Source organism: Hydra viridissima, unplaced genomic scaffold (genome assembly GCF_058129835.1).
Source record: "Hydra viridissima isolate aposymbiotic clone 2 unplaced genomic scaffold, HvirCarnegie_v1 scaffold_14, whole genome shotgun sequence".
Lineage (NCBI taxonomy): Eukaryota > Metazoa > Cnidaria > Hydrozoa > Anthoathecata > Hydridae > Hydra > Hydra viridissima.
Genome location: NW_028324313.1, coordinates 6,072,687 through 6,095,236, shown reverse-complemented (window position 1 = coordinate 6,095,236; position 22,550 = coordinate 6,072,687). Strand labels below are relative to the sequence as shown.

The window sequence follows — 22,550 nt, the reverse complement described above, 5'->3', positions numbered from 1 at the left end:
GCGAGATAAAAAGCGTTTCTAAGGTCGTTGTTATGAAGCAAGAACCAAACTGCTCTTTAAAAAAAGGCCAAATTTGATTAAAATTAAGAAGATTTTTGACTTTTTGCAAAACGCATATTGAAATAGGTAGATTTAAGAATTCAAAACATTAATTTTGGTATTTTTCAAAATTTTATCAAAAATAGCCGTTTTTTACCCTGGTACCACCTTAAAGGTACTATATCATAACTACATAGGGACTTTCAGTTCATGAAATCAGTTCGTTGACTTTCAAAAGCTGCAGAGTATCTTCATCAAGTTCTTGCACATTTCACGCAAAGAGTTTATTTGGCTCTTTACTTCATCTACAATGGCTTTAGTTTTCTTGGAAGTCTCTTTGCAAAATTCAATGCATATAGGTCGACAAAAACGAACATATGAAGGTGCCGGATTTTGCCAAACAACTGCGCCAGTTACTTTATCAATTAGTTTGATAGGCACCAAAGAACTAGCAAACAAATTTGCATAAGAAATAAGTTCAGATTCCTCTGGAAGTTTCTGCTTGTATTGGCTTTGGCCAGAGGAACCATCACAGCCCCATTTACTATATGAAAGTAAATGCTTGAATTCAATACTGTACAGAGAATCTATGGTCAAAATTCTAGCTACAGTGTGATCCAATAAATCTTGCAGTTCCAGGATTTTCGCATGTGTGTTCGTAATTTCTATTGCAGAAGATGGTGGATAGCAGGTCTGTTTTATTTCTTGAATTTTACAGTATGGTGGGAATATGGAACAGTTTCGTTCATTTGTCACCTTCCTCATATACAAATATTGTGCTTTTGTTAAATCTAAATCAATAAACACGCTGAGTGCTTCTTCATCAGTTAGCATATTTTTCTGGCTTGCGTTTTCCATAAAACTCGATGTTAATTTTTTTTTGTCTTTATCAGCAATCCTTAATGATTCCACAAGTTTTGCTTCTGCTTCTTCTCCTATTGAATGCAACGCCTGAAGATATGTATTAAAGATATGCTCCATCGTTTATTAAAAGACGGAATAATGTGCCTTTAAATACCACTAATGATGAAACACAAGTTGTCCTCAGAAAGTTGATAATTTTCTTTTAAAATTGTTGACAGTGCCTCAACTGTCATTCCTCCATCAATATAGGAAAGCAATAATTTACATTTCAAACACTTAAAAGTTGTCATTTTAACAAGTCACAAAAGTAACTTAAGTAATATTCAATAGTCAAACGAGTCGGTTTAATTTCCACTGTGAGTTTCTTATACTGATATAAATGTTTCAACTCTTTATATATTGGCAGTGTACATTCACCACAAAATGAGTGCAAAAATAAAAGAATGCCATGGTATCAATAAAAAATTGATAATAAATTAAAAAACATATACCAAGCTATTGTTATAAATGAACAAAATTTGAAACCACGATAAAAAGCGGTTTTCTGTTTTTTTACTTTTATCACTCTTTTCTCGATAATTTCGGAAACCGCACGTTTCTGCAACTCATTCTTATACATGTTTTTAATAAACACCTAGGCTACAATACTACATTAAATGTAAAGCGTGGGGAAGCGTGGGTAACTACCAAAAGTCTCAGTGAACTTGAAGAATATTATTTTTTTTCATTTATTTTATTGTTCAAATAATTACTCCTAAACTGAACCATATAAGTAAAAATGTATAATTTTCTTAAAATCTCCATAACATGAGCTTTTCAAAAATGTATAATACTTTATACTTATTCCTAGAAAGTTTTATAGAAAATTCACTTTTAAAGTGATGAAGCGAACAGGTTTGAAATGAACATCCGCAAAAGTAATAAACAGTAGGGCTTCAAATCTTTTATTTTTACATAAAATTATGTGAAATTCCTGCATTATAGTAATGATTGACTATTAAACTATTAAATAAAATTGAAATATAATGATAGTAGCGACATTAGTAAAAAACATTTATGATATGCTGTTGCTCTACAATTTTCCACTGTGTGTCGGTGTGGTTTGGGATTGCTTTTCTGATGTGATAAAATAACTCCAATCAGATTACCTTTTAAAAAAAGAATCGACTAAAAATTGGCGAGTACGATAATTTTCTATTTTTAATATATTGCTGATTTTACAGAGTACTTATAGAATAAATAAAAAGTCGGATGATTCAACACGTGGTTAAAAAGTTTAGATAGCAGTCTAGAAATAGTAACATTTCAAAAAAAAAAAAGGGAACTTTTATCTTAATACCGTTTAATGGTGGAACATCACTGCATTTTAATCATAAATTGTTCATTTCGAATATGGGTTTTAACCAAAAGAACTCTTTATACTGATTGTAAAATTATTAGGTTCGTGAAAAAGAATCGACTTGCTAGTGCCAGAGATAGAATTTGCAAATTGGAATTCGATATTTCAGAAAATATTGTTCGGCGACGTTTGGATGATTGCAGGGTTGTTTAGTTATCTTGCATCGAAAAAAAAACATTTTTATTGACATAAAACCGAAAAACATGTTTTGAGTTCGCAAAGGCTCACAGAAATTGGACAGTAAAATAGTGGAGACGAATATTATGGTCGAAGTTTAACCTGAAAGGTTCAGATAGTAAACGGAATATGAGAAGACCAGCTGACAAACGATAAAGCAAGTGTACAGTATTGGAACCGAAAAACAAAGACTTGATGGTTTGGAGTTGATTTACAGAATTTTCTGGATTGTGACTTTTCTATCAGGGCTGTGGAGTCGGTAAGCTGCTGTTCCGACTCCGACTCCGACTCCTTGATTTTATCATGGACCGACTTCGACTCCGACTCCCGACTCCGACTCCGACTCCTTCATAAGTAACCAATTTCTAACAACAAATAATTGTTTGTTTTACTACAGTTATTTGTTCGTAACAACAAATAACTGTAGTAAAATGTTAACATTGGGTATTTCATCACTATGATACAAATAATCCAACCACTTAGTGCTTTAAACAATATTTATAAGAAAAAAATTTCTGAACAAACAACTTTTCTGAACTCTTGTTATGCACTAAACTCTTATGCAGTCGCTAATAACATTATGAATTTGTCAAAATCATGTTTGAAATATTGTCAGTTGGACAATATTTCAAATATGAAAGAACTTGTTCTTCTTTAAGTTCATATTCTTTAAGAATCTTTTCTACTGAGACCTGGAGAAATTCGCTGGTGTGATTAGTTTTGGCGTCTTTTACTGCCAATGTCTTGGTAACTGCTTCATTTTTTTCAAAAAAGAATTAAACATTGATTGCAAAATAGTTCACTCTGTTAAGAAACACAAAGCGTCCCTTAAGACATTCATTAAGTTCTTCTTTTTGTTTAACAGCTTCTTCAATCACTAATTTTCTAATATTCTCTCTCTCCAGAGAAACAAAGCTAATTGAATATTTACAGTCTTTCTGTTTGTGGAGCAACTCTTTGGTGTTTGGTGATGGCACGCCTAGCTTTCTACTAAGAATATGTAGCACAGTGCCAGACAATTTAAGTGGGGAGTTAGGGGATCACGAAGTTATATAGTTTAAGGGAAGCTAGAGGAGAGCGCAAGGGAGGTGATATATGATTCTCAGTGATAAGCAGCAAAATACCCTATGCTTATCACTGTTTTAAAGGCCTAAAAATAACGTGTCAAACTCCTTGTCCTCCAGTTGTTGCAAACTACAATTCCCATTGTGTCTGGATATCCTACAGCTTTCAGAGCATTCTGGGACTTGTAGTTTTGTAACAACTATAAAATCCTTATGAAAATTATGAAACTTTGAAAGATTTTTTTTAAACCGGAGTCGGAGTCGGAGTACAATTTTTCCGACTCCGACTCCGACTCCAGCCAAAATGAGCTCCGACTCCGACTCCACGACTCCGACTCCGACTCCGACTCCGACTCCACGACTCCGACTCCGACTCCACAGCCCTGCTTTCTATCGTATAAAATGCATAATGAACAAATACATATATAATTCAATTCCGATGAATCAAATGTTATCTTTTGTAGATGAAAATTTACCTCTTCGGTGAATGATTCCAAACACGCATCAAAACTCATTAAATCATGGTTTGACGAGTAAATAAAACATACTTTATCATAAACCCTATTTGAAATTTATGGAAAAAAACTTGCTAAAGAAGTACGTTTACATGGTAGGTTAAGAAATGCTAAAGAATTGTATGAGATACTTCAAACTGCCTGTTTACAAACAAAACAAGTTCAAACAGACAAGCTTATCGAGTCTATGTCTCATAGATGTACTGAGGTTTTTTTAAGAACCTCAGTACATCTATGGCATCGATATGGCATCATTTACTGATCCGATATGCTTTTGATGATATACATTTGAAAGTTCCTTTACTTTTGGAATTGAAAATAATAACATTATTTCTTTCTGTAGTTTTTTTTGTTATATTGAAGTATCATTATATATCTCTTGCACAGAATAGAAGCTTATGCTATATTTTATTTAAATACAAGTTTTTTTGTATTGAAAACAAAATAGTTTTTTTATAAAGTGCAATATGTTTTCCCTACGTGGATTCCCCTGTGTATTGTGTATTTGTATCAATAGCTAACTATGAGGATCTTTTTCCAAATCTTATTTATAGTAAATTGCTTAAAGTATAAGTGTACAATTTAGGTATTATACTAATCATAAATTATAATTATACTAATTGCTTAACTATTATTTTAATCATACTAATTATAAACATAATGCTATGATTAGGTTAAAGTTATCTTCTACTTGGTTGACTTGTCTTGAAATATTTCGTCCATACAACAGGTGATAAGGTGTGTAAATGCACGTTCCAAGTCCCTTTCACTGGGATAAAAAAAAGGTTTTTCATTTAAAATTTATTCGTTCTTGCACAAAACCACCTCTAGCTCTTCAAATGTAACTACTGATCAACCGCAAAACCATCTTAGCTCTTTAAATGTAACTAATGATGTAAAAAAAAGCGTGAAGTGAATTTATTTAGTTGAAAGAGGGTAGGTAGCCACCTAATCTGCCCCATTCCCTCTCCCCTGAATCAGCTCCTTTTTTTATTATAAAGTAAAATCTTTTAAAATATTGTCAATAAATTCTAAGTTTTAAGTTAAATACCACTTTTAACATGAAATAATTTTACTAATAAAAAAATTTACAAAAACAACCATACTAAAAAAGAGTATCTATAAGAAAAATATCTTACTAAAGTTGGATATAGTTTTATTTTAGAGGGATTCGATACATTTCTTACAAAAACTTATAACAGAGAAAACTAATATGGATAGTTTTCTTGATTGAAACAGTTTCTCAATTGGAACACTTAAAAAAACAACCTACCTACTATTTCAAAAAAACACACTTTAAAACCATCCTGTAACACAATTACTAAAAGTTCTACTTTTAGTGTTTTAACATTAGATATAGTTTTTTTTTTTTTTTTTTTTATCTGAGTTACAAAAACAACTATATAAAAATGAAAAAATTGATAATTGAAAACTCGAAATATACTGTCTCTGCAATCCAGCTACGGGGCATGCGCTTAAATGAAGCTTCTAAGTACTTTGGTGTACCAAAGGCAACTTTGTTAAGGTATCTAAATGAATAAAAGAAAATTGCCATAGCGATTTTTAATTTCATGGTCAAGCTAACAACATTACAAAAACTTAAACAAATTCAAATGTCCGGAAAAATTGGTACTATCATTCATGCGAAGACATCCGCAATTGTCACTTCGTGATTTTGAAAAAGCATCCTTTACAGGCGCGCAGGGACTCAACAAAGAACGAGTACAATGCTGTCTGCCTGGAATTTCTTTTTTTCAATTTTAACTTTGAATTTCAAGTTCAAAGTTAGGTAATAATAAAAAAAAATCCAGCCAGACTTTAGGAAGAAAACTATCCTATTAACAGTACAAGATGGTCAGATGTGGTGCAAAGGTTAAAAAACAAATCGAAATTATAAATAGTAATTAACAAGGAAATTCTGTCACTGCCGTCATTTGTCTGTCTGAAGCAGGGTTCTATGTCCCATTTTTTGATAACTTTTAAACACAAAAAGGGATAAAGCCATAAATAACAAATGATACAGCACCAGAAACATTCCGCAAGAAAAACGTTTGATGCTTAATAAATGATTTTTTAGATGGGTTCAAGCATTTTATCCAAGTCGCTAAGCCATCAAAAACGTTTTGTTCAGACTTTAAGGTCATGTTACACATGAAAAAAAATTGCCTATTTCATATTTAGCGCGGATGCTGGTATGCAAATGGCATCGTTACCTCTCCATACTACATATAGACTGCAACCATTTAACTTTCCATTCTTCGGACCGCTTAGCAAACGGAAATAGAACAACTTGGCAAGTGGAAAAATTGTTTGGTAAGCCATATGGTTAAGCTACACACTTAAGACTTACTACGATAGAATTTCAGGCTCGAAGATTATTGCCTTACGGCAATTCAGATAACAAAATTATCCTCAAGTAAATCAAACGAAACAAATTACTTATGTCATGTTTCTGTTTCAACTTTGCCCACCTAGCTAGTGGTCTCATTTGAAATAAAAAAACAAAAAAGAAGATCAAAAACAACATAGGGAGCTGATCATACAAGCTCACCATATAGAATTGAAGTAGAGAGTACACCGGTAAACCAAAAGGGCTCACCAAACAATGTCACCACTAACCTAATTTAGGATAAAAAGACTTAGGGATTATAAAAAAAAAAAAAATTAAATATTTGTTGTAGCTTTCATTTTAGTAGTATCTCTTATTTTTGTAATTTTTTAAAAACCATGCGTTTTATTGCTGTATATTATCCAAAGATATGAACTGTTCCAGCTAAAAGATCTGCCTGTTCCAATTAAGGAAACCAGTTACCTTGATTGGAGCCAAATGGTGGTTTGATCCAAGTTTATTTCCAATAATAGTGCAGTCATTAAAGTCAAATCATGGTTAAAACTTCTTAATAATGTTTTAGGCTTTAGAAGGAATAGTAAGAAGAATGAATTAACTTTTCAACCGCAAATTATTAGACTCTTCTCAGGTAAAAATCAACAAAATCAAAAAAATTTGATGGCCTGACTCGATGATTTAAAGTTGTATTTCAGAACAAAAACGGGAAAAAAATGCTTACAAAAAAGTTGCATTTACTAAAATTTTTTAGGTTTGAGACTAAATATTTTAAAAAATATATATCTATTCCTGACGAAGTACTTGATATAGTATTATTGACAAATTTACCTTTTCTTTCTAAAAAAATTCTTAAATTTTTCACAGTTTTTTAAAGATTTTAAACATGATTTTTTTTTTGGTTACTTTAGCCTTTGTTAAACATTCTGTAAATCTTATCGATAGGATTTCATTGTCTGGCCATTAGCAAACCAAGAAACCTTCTAATATGAAACTTTACGAGAGAGTTAAGACAAACTTTGATTTTAGATAAATGATATTACCCTTGATCCATTTTTAACATTCAAATCTGATTTATAAGGTATATGATGAATAACTAACTACGCGTTTGGAACTTTTTACATCGCGCGTGAGAAAAATTCAAATGCTCGAAATTAAAATTCGCTATTGGCGAACAATTGCGAATAGAGTACAAAGTTCTAAACTTTAAGAGAAATCGAATTTTCTTAAAATAGAAAGTTTATTAAAATAAAACTCTTAGTTTAAAACAGCAAGTTTTTTTAATATGACAAATTTATAGGCTTTTTTTGAAATAAAAGAAGAACGAATCGCAATTCTACTGTTTTTATATTTTGAAAAAAAATAATATATGGTATCAGTGTATATAAGGTATCAGTTTTTTTTCCTGGAATATGATAACCGTGTATATCTTAATATATAAGTAAATTATTATTAAATTCGATTTGTTTGAAATGACTGATAAAGATGTTTGAACTTAATTCGCTTACGTTTTTTCTGTACTATATCACCATTTGAGGATTCGGACTGATGTGCAACTAATTATTCGAAGCAAGCACTAATAATAAAAAACATCTAAAATAAATAAATAGAAATCTTATTGAAAAGTGTTCCATCAAGTCGTCCCTTTTGAAAACCGTTATAAACTAGAGTATTTCTACTAAATTGAAGAATTTCCTAGGTAGTAGGTGTTGCTCTATGTAGTAAACTAATTCCAGCATTTAGACTGAGTTCAAAATTATGGCTTTAAACAGATTTGCTATAAAAAGTTTGAATAAAAGATTTTTCATAAATATATTTTGAAGATAATTAAGTTCAATTTAAAAATAAGTTTTTAAAGACACTTTCACTAAGGCATGCGTTAATCTATATTATAAAAATTTTTCAGTCACTATATTTAATTATTTTAAAAGTATTTAAGTATGCTTTTATCTTTTTAATAAATACAACTATGTATGTATGTATGTATGTATGTATGTATGTATGTATGTATGTATGTATGTATGTATGTATGTATGTATGTATGTATGTATGTATGTATGTATGTATGTATGTATGTATGTATGTATGTATGTATGTATGTATGTATGTATGTATGTATGTATGTATATGTGTAATGTACATCTTTACTTCTGTATCAAATTCTTATTCAGAATAAGACACCAGACTCCACTTGAGAATTAATACAGAGTTAAAAAAATAAACCCAATGGAAGTTGATGATGAAAAAAATCGTTTCATAGTAGAGTTAGAATTTGTTCAGTGTCTTGCAAATCCACACTATTTGACCTTTCTTGCTCAAAGAGGATATTTTGATTCACCTTGTTTTGTCAACTACTTGAAATATTTACTTTACTGGAAGAATGCAGAATATGCAAAGTTTCTTAAATATCCTCAATGCTTAATGTTTTTGGACTTGCTACAATATGAAAACTTCAGGAAAGAACTTGTTCATCCAAGTTGTGCCAAATTTATTGATGAACAACAATTACTGCATTGGCAGTATTATACCCAAAAAAGACGACAAGTTAAAAATTTAAATCCAGACAATAATGTTCACTAACTACATAATCTATCAGTTTTTTATGGTTAGAAAACTTAAACTCAGAAATAAAAAAAAGTATTTGTATTTATATTATTAATTCTTTTTTTCTATGAAGGTTTAATCTTAAAGTCAGTTTTAATTATTGATATAGCAGTGATAGTTTCAAAAGAATTCAAAACTTATTAAAAAGAACTTGTAAACATTTTGTTATTATAAAACAAAACAAAAGACATGATCAAAAACATGACAGAAATGTTTTTTTTTTTTTTTAATGTTAAGTTTTCCATGCATATGCTTATACATAAAAGTATGGTTTTGACATACTTTCTTAAAATAAGCTCTAAAAGAAATTCTCACTGCTAAGAAATTCCACAGTCAGGTTGAATTTTGTGTCAATTTAAAAATTCTCGTTACCATAGTTTATACTAGTAATATTAATATTAATGGGAAGCAATTAAGTTTAATTTACGTATTATTAAAAAATGTTATATTTCATCTATTTTTTATTTGTTAAAAGTTAGTAGAATATGCTGATAAATCATAAAGGAGTAAGATCATAAAGGAGTAAGATTCACATGGCAGTTACTAAATCTATCACTCAAAAAATAAATGCTTCTGTTAGTTAGTTATATGATCATAACCTAGAAGTATATTGTATGATGATTTGCTTTACTTGTCAAAGAAAGCTCTACCAGCTTGATTCAGACACCAATGACATCAGTAAAAAAAAATATATTAACCACATATTTTCCTCCAAATGATACAGCTATTAAAAAAAGAATGATAATACTGTGCTAAGATTCATCATTAAAGATGGAAGACTTTTAGAGACAGTTTCTGAATCTATCTTCATCAATTTGTGTTTGGTGCTCACTTAAGAGCAATATTATTCACCGCATCCTACCACTTTGTCTGGAAAATCAGGTGCTATGGTAGATGATCTCCCAACAACTATAAAAATTTAATTTCTCTTCAAAGTAAAATCATGGCTCTACAGAACTTGCACTAGTTAAGTGCACACAGAAAAAGCTGTTTGAAATTGCCACCAGTTTGTCTAACTGAGGCACAACTGCAGTTATTAAGAGCAGTTTTTCCTATTTTAAATGCAACATATATAGCAACTGCTACTCTAAGTATGGAATAAAGTTTAAGCTTTAGTTTAGTTTTTGCATACATTAGAAATCTGAAAAACTCTTGTCACTCCATGGATAAAAAAGGGAAAAGTAAATTTGTTGATGTTGATGTAGATTTATATTTAGTAAGTACTTTTTTCTCACTGCAACCTTAAGTCCTTGATTTAAATCAATAATGTTTAGCTTTGCAGAGTGCAACTTGTGGATACTTAATGACTGCTAAAAAAACATGATTTAAGTATTGCTTTAATTCCTGATGAAGCTCAACTCAATAAATCAACATTCTCTTCTGGAACAATTATTAAGATTAATGATATCTCTAAAATGGTTACTTAACAAGAGAGAAAAAATTTAGATCAGCAATTAAAATTTGAAATTATTACATGTAGAAAAGAGAAAAACATTGGGATGTTCAGGCTGTCAAATACTTTACTGGAAGAATTACTGTGACTTTATTCCATTGTTCTCTATAGCTACAACTGACTTTCTTGCTTTCTAAGTTACAAATCTGAAAGAGTAAACTCTCTGGGGGAGGGGGAGAAGTAGTTTATAATAAATGTAAGAGCCTTTCAGAAATGTAGCTGTAGATGGAGGAGAAGGCTTCCTAAAAGTTGCATATATTGTGTTTAATACTGGAAATCTGCATTCCTTTTCTTCAAAGAATAAAGATAGTGGAGTTCAGAATATATAAATCTTAGCTGTAGTTGATTACCTCCATCTAACTAGAATTTAGGGCTTATTATAATTGAAACTTAAGCTGGAGGAAGTAAACTATTATATGATTTTTAAATTAAAATGTGTAAATGTTGTACTGGTTTGTCTACTCACTCAGGAATATAATCATGTTTCATTATAACATCTTTTGAAGATATTATGGAATTGAATGGGACAAAAAGAACTTTAAAAAAATATTTGAATAGTTAGATTATCTTGAACATGCTGTGATAAAGGAAATCCCAATATATCAACACCTGATGTTAACTGTAATAAACTGCAAGCTTTTGAATCATTAAAAGGTGAAGTTTTTAGAAAAAATCTGAAACCAGATTAAGAATCAGCCATCAGAAATTTTGCTGACATTTTTAAATCCCAACAAAATGACATCCATGATGCAAATGTAAAGGGGTTAACCTTGTCAACATGGGAAGTACATATTATTTTGAATCATTGTTCCATTTATAAAACATCATAACATAGCGCTGGAGAACTTTGCAGAACAGACTAGTGAGGCAGTGCATGCTAAATTTACACCTACCTGTAAGAGATATAAAGTCAGCACAGAACCTAGTAAATATAGAGAAAAAAAAAAAAGCTGTTGTTAATTTTAAAAGAAAAAGAATCAAATAATATTAACATCCCTCTATTGTAAAATATGTGTTAAAAAAAAAAATGAAAAGTGACTTTTTCTATAGTTAAGTGTGTGGTTTTAATTTTAAACTTAATTGTTTCTCATTACTATATTTTAGTAAAGCTTATTAATCAGAGTTTTTTGATTAACATAAACTTTAATCTAGTGGTCAATTTTCTTACCAGTGTTATATACTGGTAAAAAAAAATTGCTTCTAACAAAAATACTATTATATGTACTGGTAATTTGTTACCAGTGCGTATATTAGTATTTTGGTTAGTGGGAATTTAGAATGTTCAATGTTTTAATAACATTATTAGTTTTGCCTATTTTATATCTTGTCTATTAAAAGTGAATTAATTTTTCTGATTGAACTTATTTTTGTTTTAAGTAATATAAAAATATGCCTAAAGTCATTTCTCGCAGTATTATTGTTTCTGATTCTCGTGATAAAGAAGAGTATACTGATACTAACGAATCTTTAGTTCCATACTTTTGTTTGTGTGGGCAGGTTGCTCTTATATTAGGTAAAACTTTACTTTTTATTGTATTGTTTCTATGACCTTGAATGTAAAAATTTATGTGTGTCTATATATATATATATATATATATATATATATATATATATATATATATATATATATATATATATATATATATATATATATATAAACTTCCTACACCATTATTTAGATTGTGATTTGGATAAATTGCCCTTAAGACCTTTAGATGATGCTCGTGTTGTAGATGGTAACCATCATGCACACAAATTACGGTGTGAAGAAAGTGAGATAGTTTATATAAAAAGGTAAGTAAAAATTATAAAAAAAGTAAGTAATAAATTTGAATTGAGATTAGATAATTTTTTAAGTTTAAGTCAACAACACAACTATATTTAATGAATTTAAATTGAGAAGTATTATTTTATATTTGTTGTAGGGAAAAAGGCCTTGAAAAGCAGTATCGCTACAAATGTAAAAGGTTTCTTTTTTTTTTTTAGTTTTCAAAGCAGTTTTTTTTTAGTATTTAATTAATTTAACACTCAAAAAGAAATTGTGTTGCACTTTTACAATATTAGGTGTGGTCTGCTTCTGTTTTATCGTCATGAAAAGAAAACTAAAGTCACTTTTATTGTAGAAGGTATGTTTGTTTTAAATTGAAGTAAAGATTACTATGAATTAATATTTACTAATGCAGAATTACCTTTAATTTTCTTACTTATAAATGACAGGAGCAATCATGAAGGCAAAAGCTGATATATCTGATCCTGCACCACTTGCAAAACCAGTACCAAAGAAAAAGGTTTTTTTTTAAGTTTGATTCATTAATTGTAAAACTAAACTCTTTAAACACAATAATAATTATGTTCTTTTTCTTTTTCAGATAATGGTGAAGAAGCACACCAAAGAAATGGGCAAGTTTGGTTCAGTGACAGTTTCAACTGTTGATGAAGAAGAAGAAGAAGTTGAAGCAGTACGATTTTATATTTAAATTATTTTTTGATTGTCAAGTATGAGTACAGTTTTATGCCATATTTTAGGATTTAAAAGCAGTTTGAAAATAATTGCAAGTTATTGTTTACTTTTTTTTTTTCAGGCAGAAATTGCTTCATCTTATGCACAAAATGCTCGCATTATATCTGCTCAACTTGAAAAAAGGAAGACTGCTCAGCAGCGTGCTGTTGATACTGTTAGATTTCTAACTTCTATTTTATTTTTAGTATAGTTTACAAAGATTTTCAATATCAGACTGAACTTAATTTATGCTTTAAATTATTATTAAAGTATTTTGATTTTCAATTTAGGAACTAGCAGTTAACAAAGCCAAAAAACCACGTGGTACTCTTATTGATCAGTAACCAGTATTGAAGTTTCATCTTTTATTGAAATTACAGTTGATTACACTTAAACAGTTTATGTGGAAGTGTATGAATCCCATATCTGGAAAACTGAAAATTGTTAAAGCAGTCAGTTTGGAATTTAATCCATTGTGGATCTTGTCTTTCATTTTCAATTTACCAAAAAAAAAAAAAAAGGAAGAAAGAAAGAAAAGTGACGCTATCCATAAGATTGCCTTTTGATCAATAAAAAGAGACAATGTAAAGAGTCAAGAATCCAAAAGTTTTGTTTCAAGCAAAGTTCCAGAAAAGTAGAAGAGTTTAAAAAGTTTCAACATTTTCAAGTCCCTTAATTATTGGTTATGAAAGTCATGTTGTTTACTACGTAAATACCTCGCACAGTTGATCACATAAATGAAAAATAAAACAAGTTATGGTTTATTCTAATGTAACTCTTACTGAATGTGAAAATCTAACTTTTCAAAGAGTGTTTTGCCTGATGCTTGATTTATGATTTTGCAAACTGAAATATTTTTAATGCCTTTATTTATGGTTGTATTCCTTTTTTTTTTTTAAGATAAAAATTCTTTCTAAATTTAGTAATCATTTACTCTTTAAACTAATTGTACAGGTGGCATGAGTTATAAAACAAAATGAAGTTGATAAGAAATATATTGTTTGAGTTATTTATGTAAATTCTTAGGCCTCTCTTATAGTAAATAAAAAACAAATATAACATGCTGATTAATTTGAATAGAATATTAGTAAGGTTAAATATAAAGCCTTTTTCAAGAAATATCTATTGTTACAATATTGTCAGAGGCAAGGAAAAAGAAAAGGAATATGACAAGTTTGTTGAAAATCTCAATATCTACAAGGGTGGAGATGTGAACCTGCATCTACGCAGTGATGATGGTATAGCTGTCATTACATTTGATAACCCATTAAGTAAAAATGCATTTACAGGGTCAATGATGCTTAAATTTCAAGAAATAGTAAATGAATTGGACAGCTGGAAACAAGGGAAATGCATTATATTACAGGGCTCAAACAAACAATTTTGTAGTGGTGGTGATTTGAAATCATTTGTGCGTCATATGAACACACCACAACATGGTTACCTAATGTCAAAATTTATGCAATCTTTGTCATTAAGTTTTTCAAAACTACCACTTGTTTCTGTTTCTTTGGTGCAAGGTAATGCATTGGGTGGAGGTGCAGAGGTAAAATTTTTTTTTTTTTCTATTTTTACTCTTATGGACTAAGTGATTTCTCATTTATATCAAAAATAATATTAAGTGCAAAGATTTCTCATTCCTACCCCAAAAAACATTAAGCATTTAAATATATTTAATTTAGATTCTAACTTCAACTGACTTCCGAGTGATGCAACAATCTGCTGGTAAATCTTTTAGTTTGCTCTTTTAAAAATCTAAGTTTTAATTTAAACCAGAGGAAAAGGTGGATGCATGTCTCCATTATAAAACAACATGGCTTAAAGGCTCCTGAAATATATAGACCAAACCAAAACACAGTGTTGCATAATGTTATCAAAGCTAATGAATTTGTGTGCAAAGAATTTATTTTCCATCAAACATAATGAAAAATCTTTTCTCAATTGTTGAACAGGTTTTGAATGATTGAAGTTTTAAATTTTTTACATCTAACCTAACATATTCTAAATTCTTTTCATAAAAAAAAACTAACAAGTTTGCACAAAGTTTCATCATCATTAAGATTTAAATTTCAAAGCTGTTTGCTTTTATTCCACAATGTCTAAAGAATTTTGAAACCATGATAGTTATTTGTTCATTTTTTGTGTGTTTTAGTAATAGGTTTTGTTCAAACACGCCTTGGAATCACCACAGGATTTGGCGGTTCCACACGTCTTGTTAAACTTATTGGTGAAAAAAATGCTTTAAAGTTGCTTATGTCTGGTTCCTTGATAAAAGCTGAAGAAGCTCTTAAAATTGGTCTGGCAGATAAAATAATCAACGATGAAGATGTAAAAAAAATTTTTTCATCAAGTAAAGATTCTTGTATTTCTGCATCTCATGCATTCTTGTATTTCTGCATCTAGGATACATTAGATTCTTGTGTTTGTGCATATAGGATGCATTAGATTCTTGCATTCAGTGGCTGTTAGTTGAGCAAAATCTAGCCAAGATTGATGCGCACCTTCTGCAGAATGTGAAAAAGTCAACAATCTATGCAGCTGCAAATCCCATTGAAGACTCATATGAGTTTGAAAGGTTTAATTTAATAGTTTTTATTGAAAAAATATTCAAAAGTTTGTTAATTGAGCTAAAAAAGACAAACATTTTTCATTTGAAAACTGCAAAGCAAAAAGTTTTTATTACTCAATACCATTAAGTAACTTTAGTCCCAAGTCTCTAATTTTTATAATCTCTAATTTTTCTTTTAGAGAAGTATTTCGAAAATTTTGGATGGGGAAGATGCATTTAGATGCTCTAGATAAAAATGTTAAACATCGATGAATCAATGCTATCTTGAATAAATCTTTTCAGTAGATTTAACTTTACAAATATTATTTCAATAAAAACTTTTTTTTTACATGGAAATTGTATTAAGTTGCTTCTGTTTCATAAAAGTATAGTTATAAATGAAATGTTCTGATATCACTGCAGCTAATATAGAATTTTAATATTTACCTTTTAAAGTTTTTCAAATTTTATCTAAGATTCAAATCATTATAGTTACTTTGTTAAATATAAAAATTTAGTTAAAATACTTTAAAAAAAGATTAATAAAATAGTCTTGATGGGTGGACAATTAGCTAAGTTGAAGAAGGTCACTCGAACACCTAATTCAATTTTTAAAGATGCTGACAAAGTTCTTGAAAAGAAAAAGGTATCTCCAAGACATCCTACAACTGTAAAGGCATTTGAGGATCTTATTGAAGCTAATCCTCACTTTAAATCTGCAGTAAAGGAACGCAATATTAGTCTTAATAAAATGCTTGAAGCAGTTCGTGTTGATTCTACAGGAGTTGCTCCTAATGAAATATTAAGTAGAGGAAAGTTGTCTAAAAATATACAGATAAAAATGCATGGTAAACTTAGCTATCAAGACATTGATGATCTTTTTTTAAACAGAAAGATGGATCCTGAGACATGGAATTCTGCAAAAGTAAGTGAACACTACAACTTGGATATAAAAGTAGCAGAAAATCTCCTAAACAATTATAGCTCTTTTCGAATATTTAAGAAAAAAGTCCCAGAAGATAATGAAGAAAAAGGAAACAAAGTTTTTGAAAAAGATCCTTCCCAGATTTCTAGCTCATAACATATTTTTGATAACATATCAAAATTTTTATTTATTTTGTAAAAGTATACATCAGGCTTGAAAGAAAATAAATGATTTGTAAAGAAATTTTGATGCTTTTGTTTGTTGCTTTTTTCAAAAATATAATTTTTCTCTGTCTTGTAATTTTTAACGTAGGATTTCTTCCTTTAATGTAAGTGATTTGGCTCTTAAGTAATAATAAACTATTTTAAAAACTATTCTGTAGGCTCAACAAGTATCTCTATGAATTAAAAAAGGTCTGTTTGAACTTTTTCTTACAGTAGCACAATAAATAATTGCACCACATTTGCTGACTTAAACCATGACTGATGTATTTGACAAACAAAAAAAAGAGAGCCTCAGTGGAATTGATCAGAGTAAAAAAGGAAGTTTTGATGAAGCAGTTGAAGACCTTATCATCTATATTAACTCTCTTTCTGATTTTTTTACAACAAGTTCATGTTCAGGTCGTACTATTGTTTTTACACAGGTAAGTAAAAGAGATAAATTTTTATTAGTCTAGCAATGTAAAAATTTCTTTACAGTAACATAGTAATATTGCTGTTATTAATACTACTGTTACTGTTTTTAATGTATTATATACTTGATAGTTAAAAAACTCAAGGTAGAATAGTGTTAACTTCTCCATTTCATTCAAGTGCTTATAAAGGAATTTCTTAACTCAGTCTGAAAATAAGAAGAAAGGATGTAAATGGCTTGTCACTTCACATGCAAAAATAGAAGCTGACGATGTGGTATGTAGATTCAATGATTTTTTAAGTGTTAAATTTAAGTTGCCACTCTTTACAAAAGTTTAAGCTAATTTTTTTTTTTTTTGGCGAGGGATGATGTAAAATAATTTTTAAAAGTTATTTTTAAAACTATAAAATTAGATTAATGCAGTTAATGAAACAGAAGATTATGCTGTGTTGAAGTTTGAAGCATTCATCCTCCACTTGCAATGTAGAAATCTGGAGAATGCTCAACATATGGTATTGTTTAAAAAGAATCAGTTCCACTGTTGAATAAAAAAAAAAATAATTCTGAAATTATTTTGTACATTTTTGTTAATCAGAATATTCTATTGGTTTTAACTTATTTAATATATTAATATAGGGTATTAAATTTTAGTTAGCTATAGCATTAGAATGTGGTTACAGAAATTCTGGGCTTGTTATTGGCAAGAAAAAGAAAATCATGCTGGTAAATATGATAAAAACTTGTGTTTTTGACAAGTGTAAGTGAAGAAATAAATGTTCTTGATATAATTTTAAAATACAGTTTATTTACTCATTTTTGTTTTATGAAACACTGTTAAAGTAATCTAATTTACATAATTAATAATTAAGTATCAGCATATATATTTTCCTTATGTTAATAATTGTGTAATTTATACATACATACATACATACATACATACATACATACATACATACATACATACATACATACATACATACATACATACATACATACAGTGAGAGAAATAAGTATCCGAACAAAAGATTTTTTTATGGAAAATAAACTTTGTCAGGTTTTTTCCGAAAAAAAAAAACTTTATAGAAATAAAAGAAATGATTATTCTGAAAGAAAATTTTATTACGAATTCAATATGCAAAAAAAAAATATCAATAATAATATTTAATTGATAAAAAATTAAGATACATTTAAACTATGCAATTTTTTAGCATTAAATAAGTATCCGAACAAAATTTTAAAGATTAAGGCTTAAAGATTAACGTTTCTCCGAGTAATTATTTTTTTGACTTTTTAATATCGAGTTGGACCGCCTTTAGCTTTTATGACTTCTCCAAGTCGACATGGCATCGATTCAACTAATTTATTTGTCATATCTGAGTCGATATCAGCCCAAGCTTTTTGGAGCATGATTTTTAAATCTTCTTTTCTTTTTAGACATCGTGTGCCACATTTTTTATCCAGAATTGCCCAGAGATGTTCAATTGGATTGAGATCTGGACTTTGCGCAGGCCATTCAAGTAACTCAATTTGCTTTTGGATGAAAAACTCTTTTGCTTTCTTTGACGTATGTTTAGGGTCATTGTCTTGTTGGAAGATAAAATGCTTTCCTAATCGCAGTTTTTTAGTTGAAGCCAGAAGATTTTTATTGAGAATTTTAACATAAACCTCAGAGTCCATAATTCCATCAATAAACTCCAGTTTTCCTGTTCCGTTCCAAGCCATCAATCCCCATACCATAACATTGCCTCCACTAAATTTTACTGTGTCTCGAATACAACTGAGTGTGAATGCTTCCCCTTTTTTTCTCCATACTTTTTGAGCTCCATCGGACTTCACAAGATTAAATTTTGACTCGTCCGTCCACAAAACTTTCCTCCAGAGAATGATACCGGCATATTTACATATTTTTTAGCAAATGCAAGTCTTCATTTTCGATGGATTTTTGAAAGGGATGGTTTCTTGCGTGGAACTCTTGCTTTGAATCCACTTTCTTTCAATCCATTTCGAATAGTACATGAGCTCACTTTTAACCCAAAATCTTTCTCAAGGAGGCTCGACACTTTTGGTGCTGATAAAAAATGGTTTTTTTGCACCATCTTGACAATTTGTCGATATATTCTTGATGTTGTTTTACGCTTTGCTCCGAATCTGGGCTGATTTTGCACATATCCAAACATATTATACTTTTTAACCAGATCGCTGATGGTTCCTAATGCCATTCCAGTCGCTTTATTTATCGACCTAAACGATTTACCTTGCTTGAACAAGTCAATAACCAAATTGCGCTGAGCTTGGGACCATTCCTTGATTTTAACTCCCATATTTGATGATATCAATGGTAAATCAAATGAATTTAAAAAAATATCAGTCAATTATTAAAAATTACTCGTTGTAAAACAACAATATTTCTAAAACCATTGGTTTAAAAACTTTTTTTAATAATCAATTTCAAAACTTCGTTTACAAAACAACATGTTCGGATAATTATTTTTCATTGAAGTTTTAACACTCCTTCGGGAACCGTTAAATTTTAGCAACGCAGGTTAATTACCTTTGATTAATTTTTTGCAACATAAAATCGTAATTAAATTTGCTTTTAGAATAATTATAAAAGTATTTATCAAAAACATATGTTTTTCTGAAAAAAACCTGACAAAGTTTGTTTTTCACAATAAAATGTTTTGTTCGGATACTTATTTCTCTGACTGTACATACATACATACATACATACATACATACATACATACATACATACATACATACATACATACATACATACATACATACATACATACATACATACATACATACATACATACATACATACATACATACATACATACATCATACATGTATGTGCATCATCAAAATATGTAACAGTTTATTTTGTTTTGATAAAAATATTGTTTTTTTGTCCAGGCCGTGCGCCAAACTCATGGATTAGAAGTTCCTCTTGTATTTAATAATAAAATCAAAGTCTCTAATGAAGTAAGTTTTCTTCATAATATTTTTTTTATAATAGTATTTTTGTTAAAGTTTTATTTGCATAATTGTAATTACTATGTAATAATAATATATTGCACTTGTGGAAAGGAGGAGACAAAGAGGAAATCTAACTAAAGGCCATAAGATTGACAAACTAGACAGAGCAATTGTTTTCTAATTATTAGCAATCAATTGAGAGGTAACCGTTTTAAAAACTAGAAGGAAAGAACAAGGCAAAAGCATAAAAAAGTTTCTTCTTTAATAGAACACCAAATTTATGTGCATAAATTTTATTTGGCAAAGCATTGCACAATGCTCTGCCAAATAAAGTAATTGGATTCTCTTCAGTCAATAGTTTTAAAACAGCAATCAATCACTTTGGCTGTCAAAATAAAATGATATGAAAATAAAATGATTTATGAAAATAAAATGTTTGTTTTGACAGCTAAAGTGATTGATTGCAGTAAAAAAAACTTTAGCCTGAAAACTATTTTGCTGGTAACACATTTACAGTGTTACTGCAACAACAACAACAAAAACATTTTGATTAACTTATTGCCACTTATCTCCAAACCTCTTAAAAATTACAACCTCAGGTCCAGTGGACATTCAGCTAGAGCCAATTAGTGTGTCCATTACTCCTGAGCTTCTAATTTGAAGACAATTAGCTCTTGCTGCTTGATTTTTTTCACTAGCCTGTTGTATCGAATAGCAGTTGATATTTAATATGTTCACATCATGGCTAAGAACGAAAACAACTTTGCTAGGAACAAATGATCTACTTTCTCAACAATCCCATTATCTTCAGTATCAGTTTTTTCTTTACTTCAAGAATCACTTTGCAACATAATTTGACTTAAGAGAAAGAACAAGAGAAAGAGTGATTCTAGTTAAATAATGATTTCCAAAAGTGATGTGTTAAATGTCGTTATTATGCTTTATGTAAGATAAATATGTTATTATATTCATGTAGAATGAAATAATTATTATATTTATTGACGAGTTCTTCTTTAACAGTATACATATTTTTATTACTTGTTTTTTTATTACTATATATACATTTTTTTTTTAAACCATTTTATAAATTCAAAATTTTTACTTTATTTTTACGTACTTCAATTCTCAAGGGCCAACACTAAATATTGTCCTAGTAAAAATTTAGTTTTGAATTTATTATTTATATATTTTTTTCTTTTCTTTTTGCAGTTTGACATTTTGACTTAAATTTCAGAAGTTGGTTTTTATAATATTTAATTTAAATACAAAATGTCAAAGCATTTTAAAATGTCAAAGCAACTTAAAATGTATACTCCTCAAACAATTATTTTTATTGTACAAAAAAGTTTTCTAAAATTTGTAACTATTAAAAGTGTTTAATGCTGAGTATTGGAATCTTCTGTTGGAAAAAAGTTTTGTTTGGAACAAAGAGGTTTTGAAAAAAAAAAAAAAAAAAACTTATTTTTTGCATTTAGTACATTCATCAACTTGTGCTTGCTGCAAATTTAAAAATGGAGGAGAACTTCCTTCGAATTAAAAAGTATGTTATTGTTTTGTCAAAAAATTATCAATTCTGTAATTAAGTTCCTTCACTAGTTCTGTGATTTTTGAACTTAATGTATACTTTTATATTTACACCATGCTTTCTTTACAGACTAAAATAAGTCAATGCTCTTGAATGTGATAAAATCTACTTCCAAAACTTTTTTCATTAGTTAATTTGAATTAATTTCTGTTGAAGGTTCATTACATTTTTGTATTTAATGGTAGCTTTATAATATTCTACTAATGTATTTATATGTATTTATTTTTAATTTAAGGTTTTTTGAGAAGTTGAAAGAACAATTTGGTTAATTTTATTGTAAACAAAAAATATAAATTCATCCTATGGTAAAAAAAATTTGTTGATTTAGAGCTTGTATAAATACTTTGTTTGAAATTTAATTTTTTACAAAAATTTTTAAATTAAATTTTGATAGTTATTTGATTTGGTTTGGAATTACACTGAAATGCTTTTAAGTTTAAAATTGTTCATTGTGTATTTGTTGTTCAGATACATTTTATCAATTATCTCTCATTAGCACGTTTATTAGAAACAATCCATGGTTCCTACAAGGAAAAGTACATTTTGAAATGGAATTATTGCTACATTATATAATATAAAATATTCTTTGAACTGAATTATGAATTGGGCAGAGCTGTTGTAATCTTCTAGTTATAAAATGTTTCAGTTTTTTTTTCTTCCCTTGTTTTTGTTGCAGCAATGAAGTTGAGTTTGCTGATCTTCTACAGCTGTAGTTTTTATTTGTAGTTTACTGATATTATTTTTATGTTTTTACAATTTATTGAAAAAAAAAAATAGAAAGCTGTTTTTTTATTTTAGATAAGTGTTTTAGAGTGGTTTGTGAGTCTATTTATTATTATTCTTAGACCATCCTTAATTTTTTATGGTTTGCTATATCAAGTTTTTTTTAGCATTAAAAATGTTTGTTGTTATACT

At 28.9% G+C, this 22,550-nt stretch overlaps 5 protein-coding genes across 5 annotated transcripts; all 5 read left to right on the top strand.

Annotated features, from left to right (window-relative positions):
• Window positions 1–8,545: 8,545 nt before the first annotated feature.
• LOC145181346 (mediator of RNA polymerase II transcription subunit 31-like) lies at window positions 8,546–9,052 on the top strand. The gene has a single exon (XM_090071353.1). The coding sequence runs from the start codon at window positions 8,629–8,631 to the stop codon at window positions 8,980–8,982; it is 354 nt and encodes a 117-aa protein (XP_089927479.1). The 5' UTR covers window positions 8,546–8,628; the 3' UTR covers window positions 8,983–9,052.
• A 1,351-nt stretch (window positions 9,053–10,403) lies between these two features.
• LOC145181097 (STING ER exit protein-like) lies at window positions 10,404–13,496 on the top strand. The gene is made up of 8 exons (XM_090071350.1): window positions 10,404–11,972; window positions 12,139–12,253; window positions 12,385–12,426; window positions 12,524–12,585; window positions 12,677–12,747; window positions 12,829–12,918; window positions 13,042–13,134; window positions 13,250–13,496. Exons 1-8 carry the CDS (start codon window positions 11,849–11,851, stop codon window positions 13,301–13,303), a joined length of 651 nt encoding a protein of 216 aa, XP_089927476.1. The 5' UTR covers window positions 10,404–11,848; the 3' UTR covers window positions 13,304–13,496.
• Window positions 13,497–13,746: 250 nt separating this feature from the next.
• LOC145181096 (ethylmalonyl-CoA decarboxylase-like) lies at window positions 13,747–16,675 on the top strand. Its single transcript, XM_080056098.2, has 5 exons — window positions 13,747–14,505; window positions 14,642–14,684; window positions 15,112–15,287; window positions 15,395–15,534; window positions 15,708–16,675. Exons 1-5 carry the CDS (start codon window positions 14,020–14,022, stop codon window positions 15,778–15,780), a joined length of 918 nt encoding a protein of 305 aa, XP_079912224.2. The 5' UTR covers window positions 13,747–14,019; the 3' UTR covers window positions 15,781–16,675.
• Window positions 16,064–16,675, top strand: LOC149879054 (uncharacterized). The gene has a single exon (XM_090071352.1). The coding sequence runs from the start codon at window positions 16,064–16,066 to the stop codon at window positions 16,586–16,588; it is 525 nt and encodes a 174-aa protein (XP_089927478.1). The 3' UTR covers window positions 16,589–16,675.
• A 142-nt stretch (window positions 16,676–16,817) lies between these two features.
• Window positions 16,818–22,534, top strand: LOC145181098 (tRNA wybutosine-synthesizing protein 3 homolog). The gene is made up of 8 exons (XM_090071351.1): window positions 16,818–17,078; window positions 17,275–17,343; window positions 17,482–17,580; window positions 17,720–17,791; window positions 19,988–20,056; window positions 21,526–21,590; window positions 21,871–21,940; window positions 22,132–22,534. Exons 1-7 carry the CDS (start codon window positions 16,911–16,913, stop codon window positions 21,902–21,904), a joined length of 576 nt encoding a protein of 191 aa, XP_089927477.1. The 5' UTR covers window positions 16,818–16,910; the 3' UTR covers window positions 21,905–21,940; window positions 22,132–22,534.
• Window positions 22,535–22,550: the final 16 nt, after the last annotated feature.

Bases quoted from the DNA above. Each gene is read 5' to 3' on its own strand.
- LOC145181096 (XM_080056098.2), top strand. From the start codon at position 14,020: ATGCTGATTAATTTGAATAGAATATTAGTAAGGTTAAATATAAAGCCT. The intron at 14,685-15,111 runs GTAAATCTTTTA...TGTGTGTTTTAG, and splicing joins AGTGATGCAACAATCTGCTG to TAATAGGTTTTGTTCAAACA. The intron at 15,288-15,394 runs GTAAAAAAAATT...TTGTGCATATAG, and splicing joins AAATAATCAACGATGAAGAT to GATGCATTAGATTCTTGCAT.
- LOC145181346 (XM_090071353.1), top strand. From the start codon at position 8,629: ATGGAAGTTGATGATGAAAAAAATCGTTTCATAGTAGAGTTAGAATTT.
- LOC145181098 (XM_090071351.1), top strand. From the start codon at position 16,911: ATGACTGATGTATTTGACAAACAAAAAAAAGAGAGCCTCAGTGGAATT. The intron at 17,079-17,274 runs GTAAGTAAAAGA...TTCTTAACTCAG, and splicing joins GTACTATTGTTTTTACACAG to TCTGAAAATAAGAAGAAAGG. The intron at 17,792-19,987 runs GTAAATATGATA...TTTTTTGTCCAG, and splicing joins AGAAAAAGAAAATCATGCTG to GCCGTGCGCCAAACTCATGG.
- LOC145181097 (XM_090071350.1), top strand. From the start codon at position 11,849: ATGCCTAAAGTCATTTCTCGCAGTATTATTGTTTCTGATTCTCGTGAT. The intron at 11,973-12,138 runs GTAAAACTTTAC...ACCATTATTTAG, and splicing joins GCAGGTTGCTCTTATATTAG to ATTGTGATTTGGATAAATTG. The intron at 13,135-13,249 runs GTTAGATTTCTA...TTTTCAATTTAG, and splicing joins AGCAGCGTGCTGTTGATACT to GAACTAGCAGTTAACAAAGC.
- LOC149879054 (XM_090071352.1), top strand. From the start codon at position 16,064: ATGGGTGGACAATTAGCTAAGTTGAAGAAGGTCACTCGAACACCTAAT.